This window comes from Notolabrus celidotus, chromosome 19, assembly GCF_009762535.1.
Source record: "Notolabrus celidotus isolate fNotCel1 chromosome 19, fNotCel1.pri, whole genome shotgun sequence".
In the NCBI taxonomy this organism is placed as follows: domain Eukaryota; kingdom Metazoa; phylum Chordata; class Actinopteri; order Labriformes; family Labridae; genus Notolabrus; species Notolabrus celidotus.
Genome location: NC_048290.1, coordinates 4,870,241 through 4,885,990, shown reverse-complemented (window position 1 = coordinate 4,885,990; position 15,750 = coordinate 4,870,241). Strand labels below are relative to the sequence as shown.

Below are 15,750 nucleotides of genomic sequence, written 5' to 3'. Positions count from 1 at the left end.
TCAGGACTACTATTCTACAGTATCGATTTTATGTTATTTAAAACTGGTTCCTAAATATTTATTAGAGGGAGATGAGAAACCTTTTAACCCTGCAACATTAAATTTATAGCTAAAGCTACATAAAAGATAAGCTTAACAACCCATGTGTATATAACAGCTTGAAATAATATGAATATATAATACAGAAAGAGAAAAACCCAATCCTATAAATAAACAAATCAATATCACATCTGCCATCAAAATTAAAAATGTATATTAATATTTCTACATGTAAATGTATTATTTTATTTGTATTGAATAATATGAAATGTAACAATAACATTGCATGCAAGAAGCCAACTTACTTTAATTTAACATATTTCACTGATAATGTGTTGTGGTTTTTGAACTCAAGATTTGGAACATTTTTCTGGATTCAGTAAAATGTTAAAGCTACTTACTTATTTTCACTTCATTATTAAGAATAATAACTTCACTTCAGAAATAAGGCTGATTACATAATATGTTTTAGTAATAAGAACCCAAATTGTTGATATTACAGCCCAAAATGCTGCTAGTTTAGTGATTGATAGTCACTGACTGATGCAAATGTGTACAGCAATGTTAAATGTTGTCCTGTTGTGTCTGCATGTGTCATCCTTAACATTTCCTTATTTTCTTGCTCTGTGTATTTTATGCCCATGGCCACTTTCTCAAAGACTGTCATGTCATCTTCTTATAGTCATTTTATAATCGTATGGTGCTATTTGTACTTTTCTTCTTTTTTTTTTTGTTTTTTTGTTTTCTCCTCTCCTTTCTTATTTTCATTTCATTTTACTTTATTTTTTTTGTTTAATCTTGATCTTTTTAGGGAGGCTTTTTAACATTTGGCTAATTCTGGCATATTTACAGAAGTGTTAATTAATATGCATGGTCCTTTTAAATGTATAATAAATAAAAGTCTTCTCTGACAGGTGCTAAATAACTAACATAACAATTATAATATATTATTTAAAGTTCATTCTATGGATAGTTTAACTTGAAATGATTGCATACTGGCAGCACTGGGTCTCCATAACTTCTCCAGTGCTTTATACTCCCACGGGACAAACTGTGCAGATAATCACTAATGTCCTAAGAATGTTAACACCATTTGGAAGAAGGATATTTGGGAAGAAGAATCTTGATTTAATGAGCTATGTCTGCTTAATTGGCAACTGGACACCAATCAATGGTCCATATGCTCGTAGGCTGAAGATAGGCATTAATTAGTAAAAACGTGATTTTTTTTTCGCAGACAACGCTCCTGGCAAAGAGCTCCGAGGCGATGGTGTTGATTTCAGTAACATGTTGGTGCGTCCAGATAAGAGGGGGACTGGGGTGGAGCTGGAAATTGGATTGAAAGATCTTGGTAATCACAGGCGCGCGCACGAACACTGACGCGTGCGCACACGCACCTTTGAAATTTCTCAACAGGTCCACAGGGGTTTGTAAGACCTCTCTCTCTCTCACTCACTCACTCACTCACTCTCTCTCTTCCTCTTCCTCTCTCTCTTCCTCTGAACACCACAGAGGAGCTGCTGGCTGGCTTGCGCGCGCTCCGCAATTATTCCTCTCGCGCAGAAGAGTGCCGACCGCCGCGAGCTCCGCACTCCTCTTCCTACTCTTCCTCTTCTTCCTCCGCGAGCTCTCAGTCGTACAGCTGACGGACACTGAACACTGAACACTGAACTAATCCCCCCCCCCCCCCCCCCCCCCTCCCAACACCTGGACCTGGACGGAGCGTTCATCAACGGGAGCACGCGGACGTGTTTTTTTTTGGGAGGTGCAGGGCTCGAGCAAGACGACAAATATGCACGAGACCCGCTCCCAGTGCCCCCAGACCCGGTGGGGAGGGAGACACGCAGAACTGTGATGATGGGACAGTTTACGGGAGGATGCTACCTGAGTTTGGGCATCCTCGTGCTCCTCGGCTCCCTGGTCCCGGCTTCCCTAGCACGAGGTAAGAAGAAACCCTAAATGCTGAATATGTTTGTGCAGTGAGGAGAAAAGAGATGCGTTTGTCTCTAAGACTGTGCCTGAGTCTATGATTCCACTTGGTTCTTGATTCTGTGAAGTGATATCACTCTGAAAAGTCGGACATTTTGCTGAATGACACCTCAAATATGTCAAGTTTCTGCCTCTCCTTTGCACGCGCTTGCCTCAGCTTTGAGTTGTTGTGAATTGTTTTGGAGTATCCTGTGCCAAATGAGGCTGAAATAGCTCCATAGTGTTCTGTGATTCAAAGGTGAATGTGCATGCAGTTGTGTTTCAAAAACAAGTCTTCTACATTCAAATAACTGTCTTTAATTAAAGGCACTATGAGGAGTTTTTCACCAGCTGAAACCAACACATGATGCCTCTATATGATTGTGGGGCGGCTGTGGCTCAGTGTGTAGAGTCGGTTGTCTATCTATCAGTCAGAAGGTTGGCGGTTCAATCCCAGCTCCGGCAGCCACATGCCCGAAGTGTCCTTGAGCAAGACACTGAACCCTGAACCCCTTGAGCAAGACACTGAATCCCTGTGTTGTTCAGAGGTGTGTGAATGTGAACGAATGAGATTAGATTACTGATGGTCCATCACTAAATAGGAGCCTCTACCATCAGTGAGTGAATGGGTATGAATGGGTGAATGTGACGAGTAGTGTAAAAAGTGAGTAGTCAGAAAGACTAGAAAAGCGCTATATAAGTAGTCCATTTACCATGATCTTTAAAAGCAAACAAAACCATAAACAACAACACTGATACCTTCTCTGTTGTCATTTTTTAAAGCCTTAAACCACTCAGAGGGGGTAGGTGTCAGACCACATGATTGACTTTTGGCTTTAGAAACAACCTTGCACGGCAAATAATCACATGGAGTGATACATCTGGCTGTTAAAAGACAGCAGGGTGAGGTTTTTTTTTGTTGAAAACACTACTTTTGCATGTACAGAACAAGAGATAAGAGGTATCACTTTGTCCACAATGGGGCGCCAAAATTGATATAAATCAAAAGTTCCTCACAGCAGCTTTAAGTGCATGAGTAACTAAATCCAGTTGGTGTTTTGTGCACAGCTGCTGCACTTAAAATGCATTGAAGGTGCATGTTATTCCAGGTATTAGCCACATCCTTCCGTGGCAAGAAGTGCCACACATTCCCTCTGAGACTATCAAGTTGTATTATCTGTTACATTGTAGCTGCTAAAGCAAACACACGTGGTCAATTGCTCGAGGGGCCACAATAACAACATCGCAAAACGCTTCATTGAGAAGTTGTCGTGTTGTGAAAATCTCAGTAAAACCGTCTGGAGTCTCTCTGTGTGTCCTATTTTGCTCACTTATTTAGCCTGAGCTATTGTTTCTCACTGTATTCTCAAGGTTGGTTATATGGAGATAATTGCTCCAGGGCTCTGCTCGCTTCTGCAAATTCTAATTGATTTCGGTTGCTTTGTAAGCTTGGGATGCTATTTATTTAAATTTCTCAGACGTGTGCAGAAATGTAATGGTAATAAAAAAGGCTGCAAGTGGGATTGTCTTACTACTGTTTGCAAAAAGGAAGGGGAAGTGTGCTGTAAAAGCTTGTTTTTAAAGTGATAGCGCACAGATTTCTGTTCTGTGTGTGGTGGTTACTGTGAGATGTGAGCCTTGCGAGAGGACTGAGATGTATCCAGCATTGTCTAATAGTGTTTTCATGTGGTCAGTGAATGCTTCATTGTGGAGCTCTTTTCCTCATTCCTCTGATGATTCTGTTCTGACCTATTGACATCCATTCAGCTTGCATGGCCGTGTAACAAAGATGCATTTGCAAGTCAATTAGCTAAGTAGCCCTAAGGTTTTCATTTTTGCATTTTAAGTTTGGAAAATTAGCTTCAACTTGAAAATTTGCATAGCATAAATATTATATCAGGCATATGTAGCCTATCTTCGGGGCAACTTGCATGTAGAGATCAGGAGGGGGTTTTCGTCGCTCTTTTTCAAGTTCGCCTTAAAGGTGTTGGAAATAACCTTTCAGAAGCGGCTGTACTTTGGATTTCCACGACCGCTTCATTTCTGCAAAACTGTGCATTATGTTTTAAAGCAGTGACCTATGCTTGGCGGTAAAAACACTAATGTTGGGCATGCATGAAAGTGAAATGTGCCTGTGTGTGCGGAATGGAGTTGTGATAAGTGGTATATAGGTGTGTGGTGTTATACATCTGCCAGGTTTTTAAAGCCAGGCCTGTGTTTGTGATGGCTCTGCGCCAGGCTGTAAAATAAATATTTATGTCGTGCAATGATATGGATGTCAACAGTCAAATACTTTATGCAGAAGTGAGATGAGATGAAATGGAAATGGCAGACTCCACAAAAAAACTGACTAAATAATGTAAAGTGTGCAGGCAAGGCCAAGCTATGGAGCATGGCTGAAATGAAAAATTGGTTTTCTAACCACACACAGACTCCCTTCAGTTAATTTAACTCTCACACAGAAACCAGGCTATAATGAAGTAAGCCGGGTTTTTCTTTCCCATGCAAGAGCGAGACTTAATCATTCACCTGCGAGCGTACAATGTACACTCGGCAGAGAGAGAGGGAGAACACAAATGGTGATTAACCCTTTCAGGAGAAAACCCAGAAAAGTGGCTGAAATAATGAAATGTTCAGAGTACAGCTGAGTATGATAAGTGGAGCAGCAAAGACAGACTAAACGTGCTCACTGCACCTTGCTACATACTGTGTGATGATAAGTATTAAGGTGAGTCATGTGAGTGCGGCTATGACTTCAAATCATCTATGTGAACAACTTTGGCTTTGTGTTCTGTGCTCTGTATTTATTGCAGTGTGGGCCATTCTCGTTGAAATACAGCTTTTCACATTTTCAGCAAAATTGCTCCATTGTCACATAATTCACACAGAAGCCAGCATCAACAATTTGAGATTTCATACCTGGATTTTTTTTTTTTTTATTCGATCAAAAATAACAGCAACAAGGAGCTCGGCCCTGATATGAAATTGTGGATGCAACAGAACTATAATCTGCATTGTGAAAGGTATTGATGGGAGTATTTTCTCAGCGGTTGCATTGGGAAAATGGGTCGTCACAATTTCCTAAAAGCGGTTAATGCTGTTGAAAAAACTGTAGTTCAACTAACAAATTCAACACGCTCCACTCTGCTTCCATAAACTCTCCCTATAGCACCAAATGAGTACTAATCCACAGCTGAATGAAGTCCTCTGCAAGTTAAGCAGATGTACTGTTGTTAGAGTAATGTTTGCTATTAACCACAGTTCCCAGCGCTCTAGTTAAAGCTGCTTTTTTCATGCCTCCCAGCCTCGGTAGCTTGGCTGGAGGCACTGTGTTATAAGTTGTACCACTCTAGTGAACAGAATATCTAAGAAACACCTTCAGGGAATTTTTCTTCATATTCAGCGCAAACATTTGCATGAGCTTGGAGATTAACAGGATAAAAATGAACATCATGTGTTGGGCCATTATTGTTTCCATCTGCACTCAGAGAAATCATTTGTTGGGTGAATGTCATAAAATTAAATTTCCACCTAATTACAATGCTTTCATTTAGCAGGACACAATTTTGTTGAACCAACTAATAGTAAATACGTTGAGTGAACATAAAGTATTATTTGCAATGCTTGGGTCCAACTTAATTTGTAGAGGTTGTTTCAACATATTTACTAAGGTAGGATCTGACTTAATTGTCTTGGATCACAATAACTTGTATAATATGATTATGGATAGCCTTTTTTTTTTTTTGTAAGTTATATTTTTTGGTCTTTTTTGCCTTTATTGACAGGACAGCTGAAGAGAAACAGGAAATGAGGGGAGTAGAGAGTGGGGGAAGACATGCAGCAAATGGTCGACCTGCTGGGAGTCGAGCTGGCGACCTCTGCGATGAGGACTATAGCCATGATACGTGGGGCGCTTAGACCTCTAGGCCACCAGCGCCCTAATTAGGGTTGCAAAGGGGTGGAAAATTCACGGTATATTTCCAGAAAGTTTCCGGTAATTTTCCTCATATCAGGGTCTGCTTGCTGTGCCTCGTGTCAGGCTTAAAACTAAGGGTGACCATGCCTTTTGAGCATGTGGCTCCATCTCTCTGGAACAGTCTTCCACCCCAAGTGCACTGTGCTGATTCGACTGAGACTTCTAAAAAGCAGCTTAAGACACATTTGTTTGTTATGGCTTTCGACCTTCTGTCATAATTTGATGTAATTTTGCTGCTTTCTTAATGATCTTATTTATTGCTCATTGTATTGTCTTGACATTGATTCTCTGTAAAGCACTTTGTGACTGTCTGTGAAAGGTGCTATGCTAAATAAAGTTTACTTACTTACTTACTTTTCCATGGGAAGTTAAGCTTGGGAATTTGGGAAATATTCCATATTGGAAACTTTCCATGGGTATTATGGGAATTTATGGGAATTTATGGAAATACATTTGTATGAATACATTCCTGTGATATTTGGTAGTTAAACATTAGTACCATACATCAAATTTGTACCACATCATATCATCGAAACTTACTTCACTTTGTGTAATCCACAGGCTCAAATGTGTGGCTTCAAAAGTGTGGTCCAGGATTCTAGAAATCATGTGTGCATATGATGGAGGAATGCACGGTGCATGTAGGGGGCATGGTCTCAATAGCCCTGCAGTAAGCAGTGTGCTATGTGCATGTGATTGAGGAATAGCATAGATATTCAACTGTACTTGCATGAAATCTGGTTGTTTTAGTCAGGATTATGCTGGAATATATCATCCCCAACTATCTTTAAGTTCACTATTAAGAGCCAACCTTCAATTTAGTAAATTCCCATTAATTCCCATGGAAAGTTTCCAACTTTGAAAAATCCCCCAATTTTGCATCCCTAGCCCCATATGCAGTCAGTCACAGGTGATCTCTCCAAAGTCCCTGTAATGCCTCTCCTTTGCCAGAAGCACGCTACTTTGGCTGATGAATAGGGCCTGTCGCATGTTACCGCCACCTTCTGCTCTGGAGAGGTATTGCAGATGGGATTCCTACCTAAACCTATTAGGTTGCAATGACATAAAGCAATCTTGTAGTTTTAAGGATTTTGCATGTCATGTTAAAACTACATGATTTAAAAATGTTTAACACTGAATTAATATAATAGAAGCTACATGTTATACTTATGTTGATAAAACAGACACACATGTTGCTTTATTTGAGTGCTTGATATCTCAGCATTTGCGTGCAGAGTATCCACTTTAAGGAGCTTTTTCCTGTCATGGCTGCAGCATCTCTTTTTTAAAGTCTGAGCTTTCTTTGAATTTAAATCAATGAATTTGACTCCTCCCAATCTATCCAGTAACCTTTTATGATTAGACCCTTGACTAAGATAAGGATCAACCTCCATTAAGGGAAAGGCATGGCATTATTATTTTTATGGCACATTTCAAACTGAGGAAAAAATGGGAGGCACTGAGGAGGGAGCCTCAAAGAGCAGCAGAGGAGGGATCCACAGAGAGGAGGAAGATATTGTATTCCCAGTGGAAGTTATTCACAGGAATCATGCATGTCAATGTAGTGATATCTGCCGTTTCCACATCTAACATGCTCAAAATCTAGTTTTATTAAATATCTTGAAAGTTTAATTTCATACGCTAACTGAGTCCTTGCAGACATGGATGATAACTGCAGTGGGACTATATTTTTGTGCAAGAGAGGCTCATTCTTAAAATTGGCATACCTGGACGATGCTAACTAATTGAATAGACAGCTTGATTTAGAGCATGTATAAAGTCCTAATTGGCTATGTAAGGTTATCAGGGTGAAATCGATAATGTAACCCTTGCTGGGACACGGTCATGACAGCACTGTAAATTCATGTAACTAGTCAGCAAGGAGCAAATTACTGCATGAAGAGCGGGGAGAGAAGCAGTGGCCGGAGAATGCTTCTGATTGACCTTTTATCATTGGGCAGGAGGGCGTCATCAGCAAAAAGATGAGGGGACGCTATTATAACAGTAAATGAGCAGGACGCTGTTTGAGCACAGGACTCAGACGTTATGATATTGCAATCATTTGATCTGGAGAAGGTATTGGAACCTTAGTCATACTTAAATATCAACTCAGTACTTAAATAATTAAAAACATTGGATTTCTATGTGTCAATATATAGTGGTCACACTAGCGATAGACCGATTTAATGGTCTGATGTCTGTATCAGAAAAAAAAGTCCAACTAGTGGACAGGGATGGGCATTTCAAGCCAAAATACTATTTGATAATCATTGGCATCTATTCGTCGATTATTCAAACACACACACACACCTGTCCTATCAACACACTGTGTGGCAGTGGCGTCACCCAGCAGCAGGACGAGGTGCTGCTAGTAGTGGGCTCTGACAGCATCTGTCTCGATCTTGATGCCCGTGTTTCTGTGACTTGCAGTGGCGTTCATGTTTACATTTTAGAAGCCATGCTCAGTTTCTGGAAATACGTAGTGTGAGATTCAGAAACAGACAAAACCGCTGCGACCGTCACAAATGTTTTCTTCTTCTTTTGCTATTTAATGCAGTTAGCATTCTTCTTCTTCTGTCTGCTAATGTTTTTTTTATGCTTTATTATGTCAATATTATACATACATGAGATACATTTCTTACAGGTTTAAACCTTTTTAACACAACATTTAGTTTGAAATTTTGTGACCCTCCACCCGTACAAAATCAGAAAGTAAATTATATGATAAATAAGTTAAAAAGAAAAGGGGAAAAAAAAGAAAAAAAAGAAGGGTATATAAAAATCAAATCAAAACTATGATTAAAGAATACATAAATAAATGTATAAATAACCAAAAAAAAAAAAAAAAAAAAGCCATGGGCTTCTATATTTCATATACTTATACAGGCACACAAAATAACATTTATTCATATCCTGTCCTTGCTTTGAAAGACACCCATCTTTTGTCCATCTTCTGTCTTTTAATGTGGTTAGCAAACAGCTTTAAGACACTCTATAGCTACTGTCTGGGGGGAATACCGCATTACAACCAGGCACTGAAAAAAACAATGAAAAATTTTACTTTAAAAATTAGGAAATATTCGAAGTAACTCTTCGATTTTTATAAAGTGAACGAATATTCGAATATTCTTTTAAAAAAATTTTTTTAAGTTATATTCGGCCTTTTTTACCTTTATTGACAGGACAGCTGAAGAAAGACGGGAATTGTGGGGAGTAGAGAGTGGGGGAAGACTTTCAGTACATGGTCGTGGCCGGGAATTGAATTGGCGACCTCTGTGCCAAGGGCTATAGCCTCTATACATGGGGCGCTTTGACCGCTAGTCCACCATCGCCCCAATATTCAGATATTCTAAAATCATTGCCCATCCCTACTAGTGGACCGGAGAGGCACTATACTTCCATTCTCTACTTCCAATCTGTTGTTAAAATGTTGTCACTCTAATTTGAGAGGCATCAAGGTATTGATAATGCCATTGAAGGGTAGGTAAGGTTAGGTAAGACATTTCTGAAACCAGAATGTCATGCACACAGCTAAATAGATAGATTTAGCTACACAGCAGCATAGCAAGAGGCACGTCTCCTTGAAATGTATGGAAACAAATAAGCGTTTGACTCTTTCTAATTGGACTGTGCTTTTGTCTGGAGCTTTCCATGCCGCCATTTTTCCTCCTGCTGCTGAAAAACATCCTGTCTCGAGCATCTGAAGCTAGAAATGGATAAAGAGAGAGCAAGAAAGGAGCAAAGGGCAATGGAGTCATCTCTGCCATGTTTTATTTATCCCCCAAAAAATGACTGCCAGACGCTCTCTCAAGCTCCAGCTTTGATTCAACTGACATCTCACATGAGATGAATTCATGAGCACAGCTGGGCTGGTTTCCACAGCTGGTTCTATTCTGTAGGAGATCGCATGGCCGTCATGTTGCCCAGCTTCACTATTGCATTATTCAAAGAGAATCCATTTCTCCATCCAACTCGCCACCAACCCCCCTCCCTCTCTCTCTCTCTCTCTCTCTCTCGTTCTGCCATCACTTCTTCTCCATGTTCAGAGAGCCCGAAGCTCAGCAGCAGCCAAACAATGGTCGGAAATGTTTTCTAAAGAGGAAAGGATGAGGAATTCGGTGAAAGGAAATGCATTAAGTTTGAAAGTAAACATGCAAGCACTCATTAAGCTGATAAAGTGTGATGAGAGTCTGTATTGGATGGATCTAGTGTTGTAATCAAATAGCTATTGTTTTCCGTCTTTGGGATATTGGGACTTTGGAATCTGGTCAATAGATAAGCTTTTGTACATGATATTCCCGGGAGAGGCAGGATTGATTGGAACAGAATCCCTTTGTTTGCACCAATATAAAACAATGCTTTCATTATCCGTCTGTTGATGTAGCTTCAAATTTTTGCACAATTCCATTGTGGTTTATGGATATAGATTAATGGAGGCTCTTCCTCCACTTTGCAGTCATGATTCGTCTTTGTTGTTGGTATTCTTTCCACGTAATTAGATGCGGACGTTTTTGGCATTTTATTGTCTGGAGTCAGCAATTATTCGGGATGTCAGGATTTTTCTGGCCCAGATCCAAATCCTTTTAATAGTGGGTATCTCCTAATGTGTAGCTAAGTGAAACAAATACCCCGTGGACACATTCGTTGTAACCTGAATAGGGCTGAATTTAATTGGTTTTAATAATTCACAAATGAATAACGGGCATGTGACCAGCTCTCAACTTAACTCAGAGCTGATTGGCTGTTGATTCAAGCCTTACATCACAGAAACTGCTGGGTTTCTGGCAACACGACAGCATCTCGGCTAGGGATGTAAACAATTAATCAAGCATCTATTAAAAGATTGTTAAGAAATTACTGGAAACATGTTTTCTTGTTTTCAATTTTCCAATCTGTGGAACAAACATCATGTGGCCTCACATTACATTCATCCATCAGGGAGGTGTTTTGAGTTTGAAGCATGTTTCCTGAGACGCTCAGCTGGCGGCTGCAGCTGTGCACCAGGTCTCCATGTATGCAACTTAGGGATGCACCGATCCGACCCTGGGATCGGATATCTGCAAGATCGGACTCAAAAAGCTAGATCGGATATAGGTGACAAGGGGCCGATATATAGTGCTGATCCATATGTCAGATCTATTCATCTCAGTTTTATGCTTTTCTGTGTTTACAACAGACATATGCGTCTCCTACGTCATCAGCGCAGGCCGGTCTGTGCATTTTTTGTACATGATGGAGCATGATGGAGGATAACTACAGAGGCTCTGCAGTTTAGGTGCATGTCTGCTTCTTTTGCTAACAACTCCACCTGAAACTTGCAACATGTGCAGCGCTAATGGTTTGATGGATGGCAGTCGCGCTGAAAAATATAATGAGAGCCCAAAGGAAGATGTTTACGTCAGCTGTAGCTGACCGCAAAGAAGGAAGAAACCTTCTATTAATGGATTCAAAGTGTGAAAAAATGGAAACGTTATTGGATTTAATTGTTCCGGATGCATGGAATTAAGGGATTCCAGCCTCTGGTTTAGCACTTGGAAAACAGGTAGAGTTCACCATTAAGTCAGAAAAGCCTGAAGTTGCCAAAACATGATTCTATCCTCCCATTAAGGAATAGAGATTGTTAAATCAATACAGGGATCGGATCAGCTAGTATCGGTATCGGCAGATACCAAAGCCCAGGTATTGATATCGGTATCAGGACCTAAAAAGTGGGATCGGTGCATCCCTAATGCAACTAACTATTCCCAACAACGAACAGACACGAAGGTTGACAACTTTATACAGGACATATTCCCACCTTAAGATACAAAGCAAACAGACTGGTTGGAATTGCCAGAACTCTATGTTTGCAGAACAGCAACATCAGAGCCATCTGGGCTTTTCTGCAGCTGGACTGATTATGACCCGGTTGCGCTCCCAGCTGACACCTGACTGCGTACACATGCTCATTTTTCTCAATAAGAACAAGTAGGTGGAAAACTGGACACTGTGAGTCTGAAGCACGTTTCTGTTCAGTTCTCTTGTTGCAGCAAAACCACAATTAGTAGCCTAAGCCTTCACTGTATAAGAATATGTCTGCAGAGATTGTTTTCAGGAGCCTGATCATTGATAATCAGTGTTATCAGTACTGTCAGTTATGTGCATTTTGTTGCTCTGGAAAAATATAATTTTGAGGAAAAACAACGTATTTCTGATTGTTTTTGACGTAAGAAAACTCAGTGTTTTTTTATTGATTTCCAAAGATCGGTCACGGAGAATACTTCAAATTTACATCCCTAACCTGGACGTAAATCTTTGATCTCTTACCGTCTCAGAGAGCGACTTCAATCTGACTTTCGGTGTGGAGGAGTGAAGCCCCGCCTTTAGTTGAAACACTGTCACAGAGAGCCGAGCACAGAAGCAGAGTGCCTGTAAATTACACCAAAACATAGCTGTTGAGTTTAATGCTGGTCATTTGGCTTTGGCGCGCTGAAAAGGCGGCCGTAATGGTCGTGAAAAAAAGCCTTCCACCTTTTTGTCGGTCGCACTATATTTTCAGGTCTTCACTTGATTCTTGTTTTTTAAAATCTCATCCTGCAGTCCCATCTGTTTCTACATCTGGAATGAGTTCCATTTCCTGTGGAAGATTCACAGTTAACGTAGTAGAATGATTTTATGAATGACTTGAAACGACCTGCTGTGTTTATTATCGATGCTGGCACCTTCATACGGCAGCTGGAACCGACTTCATCTTGCAGCAGTCGTGATTCCAATGTGTGGGATCAGCTGGCATGATACTCATAGCAACATACAACACGGTGATTATACTTTCATCACTCAGCATCATTTATACATGCTGCATCATGCATACTGCATGCCCGCTTGGATGCGCTGTAATGTGCTGCTTTGGAGAGTGATGGTTTGTCAAATGTTTCCGTCCCAGTCGCCTCCTGCAGGTTTTTCGCCTCTCAGCCTTGAAGCTTTCTGTTCGATAAGAGCGAGCATTGCTGTCATGTGTTTCTCTAATAACACTGAAAGGGAAGCCTTGAAGATAACTGCCCATCCACATGCACCATTCAATGCCTCACTGCCTTACTCAAGGGCATCGCCACAAAGGCAAGATTCACACCTTTCACCATTCACTTCAATGCCAAACACCCCCCACACACATGCACCCACCCATCTCCAAAACCTCCTCGGCCTCTGCCTGCCTCTTATAACTCCCAGTTTGGACCCGTGGGTAGCACTTTTTGTTTCCTCTAAAGTGCTTTTATTTCATAAACACCTTGTCCCTTCATCCTTTCTCGTTGTCCACTCCTCCCCCTCGCTGTTCCTTTTCGATGTAATTTACCTTCAGAGGATTGTTGCTGTGACAAATGTTTTGGTTCTGGTATCATTTCTCAACTCACCTGGCTGACGGGGAGAGGCGAGCTGAGCGTGGAGAGGCAGAACGAGGGAGCGGAGGATTGTTAGGAGGGGAAAGAAGAGCAGAGGGAGGGAGGGAGGGAGGGACAGAGAGAGACAGATAGGAGGGTTACAGTGCAGAATACTTAAGTATCTCATGTTATCAGTAACTGCCACGGCAGTTTGTCAGTAACAGTGAGCACCTGTCACTGCTCTCCCTGATGAATTAATTTCAAGAGTAATCAAAAGCAAATACATATTTAATGACTTTTGGATTAAAGCCGGGGCACAGTGTTTGTTTACGTGTGTGAGTAATACTTGAGAAGAGAATGTTTTCATGCATCAGTTTCGGTGTCAAGTGAGAAAATATGATGAAAGTAAATATATATATAAAAAAAAAACAACACATAAAGACATCAGCGTGAATATTTATTTATTTATGTCTGATGAGGAACACAGAGATGTGAAGCTTATTGGAAAAACATCAGAAATGACAAATGTAAGAAATCCTCAGAGGTGACCGTGTGATTAATTTCCTTGTTGGAGTGCCTGAGAACCAGAGCCGCTCTTAAAGCAGACACATCATATAACATATGCTGTCATGGCTCCACATGAGGCTGTCAGCCGTGTCAGCTTCAGCATTGTATGTCTCAGGAAGTGGCGTCCGGATTCTGGATACAAATCAGAAATGGATTGATATGAACTTTTTAGTTTTGATCATTAAATTTGAAAAGCACTATCAAGAATACTTGCTGTGTGTTTTTCTCAACTCTGTTATTTGTGCAAAAAAAAAAAAAAGAGACCCAGCACAGAGTGGCTTACCAGTAGCCTGCAGCTTCTTTTTTTTTTTTTTTTGAGTCATCATGGTCGCTGCTGAATACGGAAATGACAGAAAAGAATAAACAGCTTAAACAGAACAAGTAAATCTCTCTGCTTCCCAAAAGTCAACAATGTGGCAACATTTATCCATCCCTGCGAGACTCCTTTGAGCTGCAGGAACATTAAAATGACAGGTTTACATGCACAGAATATACTGGCTTCAACAGAGCTTCAAAAGAAGATGATATTCCTCCCCTGCTGTTTGCATGGAAACGAATATACAAGACATATACCCGCTATACATGCATCCTAAAATAAACCTCTGCTGTGTGATTTGTTAGCTTGTTTGTTTTTCAAAATACATAAAACTGACTTTGGATGATCTTGAGGGACTCATTTGCTCGTCAGTTTAACAGAAATGTAATTAAGACTGATCACTTTGTTGCTTCATATACATTTCTTGTGAACAGTGATTTAATATTTTTAAGAAATGAGGAACAAAATATCTGAACTTGAATGAGCACTTTTTTGAATAATGGTGTTTCCCTGTAAGATATTGCTGCAAACGACTTCTTGCTATCTGTCCATATAAGGCTCTGAAAAGCTCTAGAGAAGGTGTTAAAGGTGTCTTTCAATTTTTGCATTTCCCATAATTCAACAGCACCTGAGCTCTGCTGGTAGAATTCAGAATGACCAAGTGGACTCAAGGGAGATCGCTAACAATGCTCAACAGCAGCCACGCTGTCAAGACTGCCTGCAGTGTCTGCAGACATTATTTATCTTATTTTATTTTATTGGCCTCGTGAGTGCAGGAAAAGGCTGATTCTGATTGGCTCAAAATGCCATGAGTTAGACCAATTAAATGGTCTATCTCTAGTAATGCATGCCAGTATTTTTCTTCCCCCTACCCCTCACCACTGGTACAGCATTACACAGGACTTCCACCAGATCCATGTCCGGTTTGTTGGAACATAGCACGGAGCAGGACTGGCAGACAGCTGGAGTCATGTGACCGAGGTTTCCCCGTGGTAATTACTGAATCAAGGATTCTCCTCCTCCTCTCCTCATCCATGTTGTCTTTCTGGTCCTCTGAAAACCTCTGACCTGTTGACTCCAGGCCTGGCTCCGCTCATCATGACGGTTTGTTGTTGTAGTTAAGTGAAATACGATCTGGTGATAACACAGAGTTTTATTCTGAAAATTAACCGGATGTTTTCATTTTGTTTTGGTGGCTGACTTCCTGCCCCACTCCGCTCCGGGAAAAATAGAAGTCTTGGGTATCTGATCAGGAGGGCTCCAGTGTGTTGGATCAGAGACTCAGCCGGAACGCAACAGAGTGGATCCAGTGGAAGTTAACACATTGACTAGAATAGAAGCAGATCAGATCCGTTGTGGTGACGTATTGGAGGCGGACCGGACACAGATCTGGTGGAATTTGGTCGTTATGCTTTGATAATCATTGAAAATTAAAAGTAAATGCATTCAGTGGGACATCCTTTGAGTCTGTTTTTCTTCTAATTAAATTTAAATTTGACCTGAAAGTTGTGTTTTGGATCTGAAGAACC

General features: G+C 40.7%; 1 protein-coding gene across 1 annotated transcript in view; it reads left to right on the top strand.

The window, feature by feature from the left end:
• The first annotated feature begins 1,752 nt into the window (after nt 1-1,752).
• Nucleotides 1,753-15,750, top strand: part of unc5da (unc-5 netrin receptor Da) — a 389,274-nt gene continuing 375,276 nt past the window's right edge. The window contains exon 1 of the mRNA XM_034710336.1: nt 1,753-1,981. Within this exon, the coding sequence (XP_034566227.1) occupies nt 1,894-1,981 (88 nt within the window). The 5' untranslated portion in view covers nt 1,753-1,893. The remainder of the gene's footprint in view (nt 1,982-15,750) is intronic.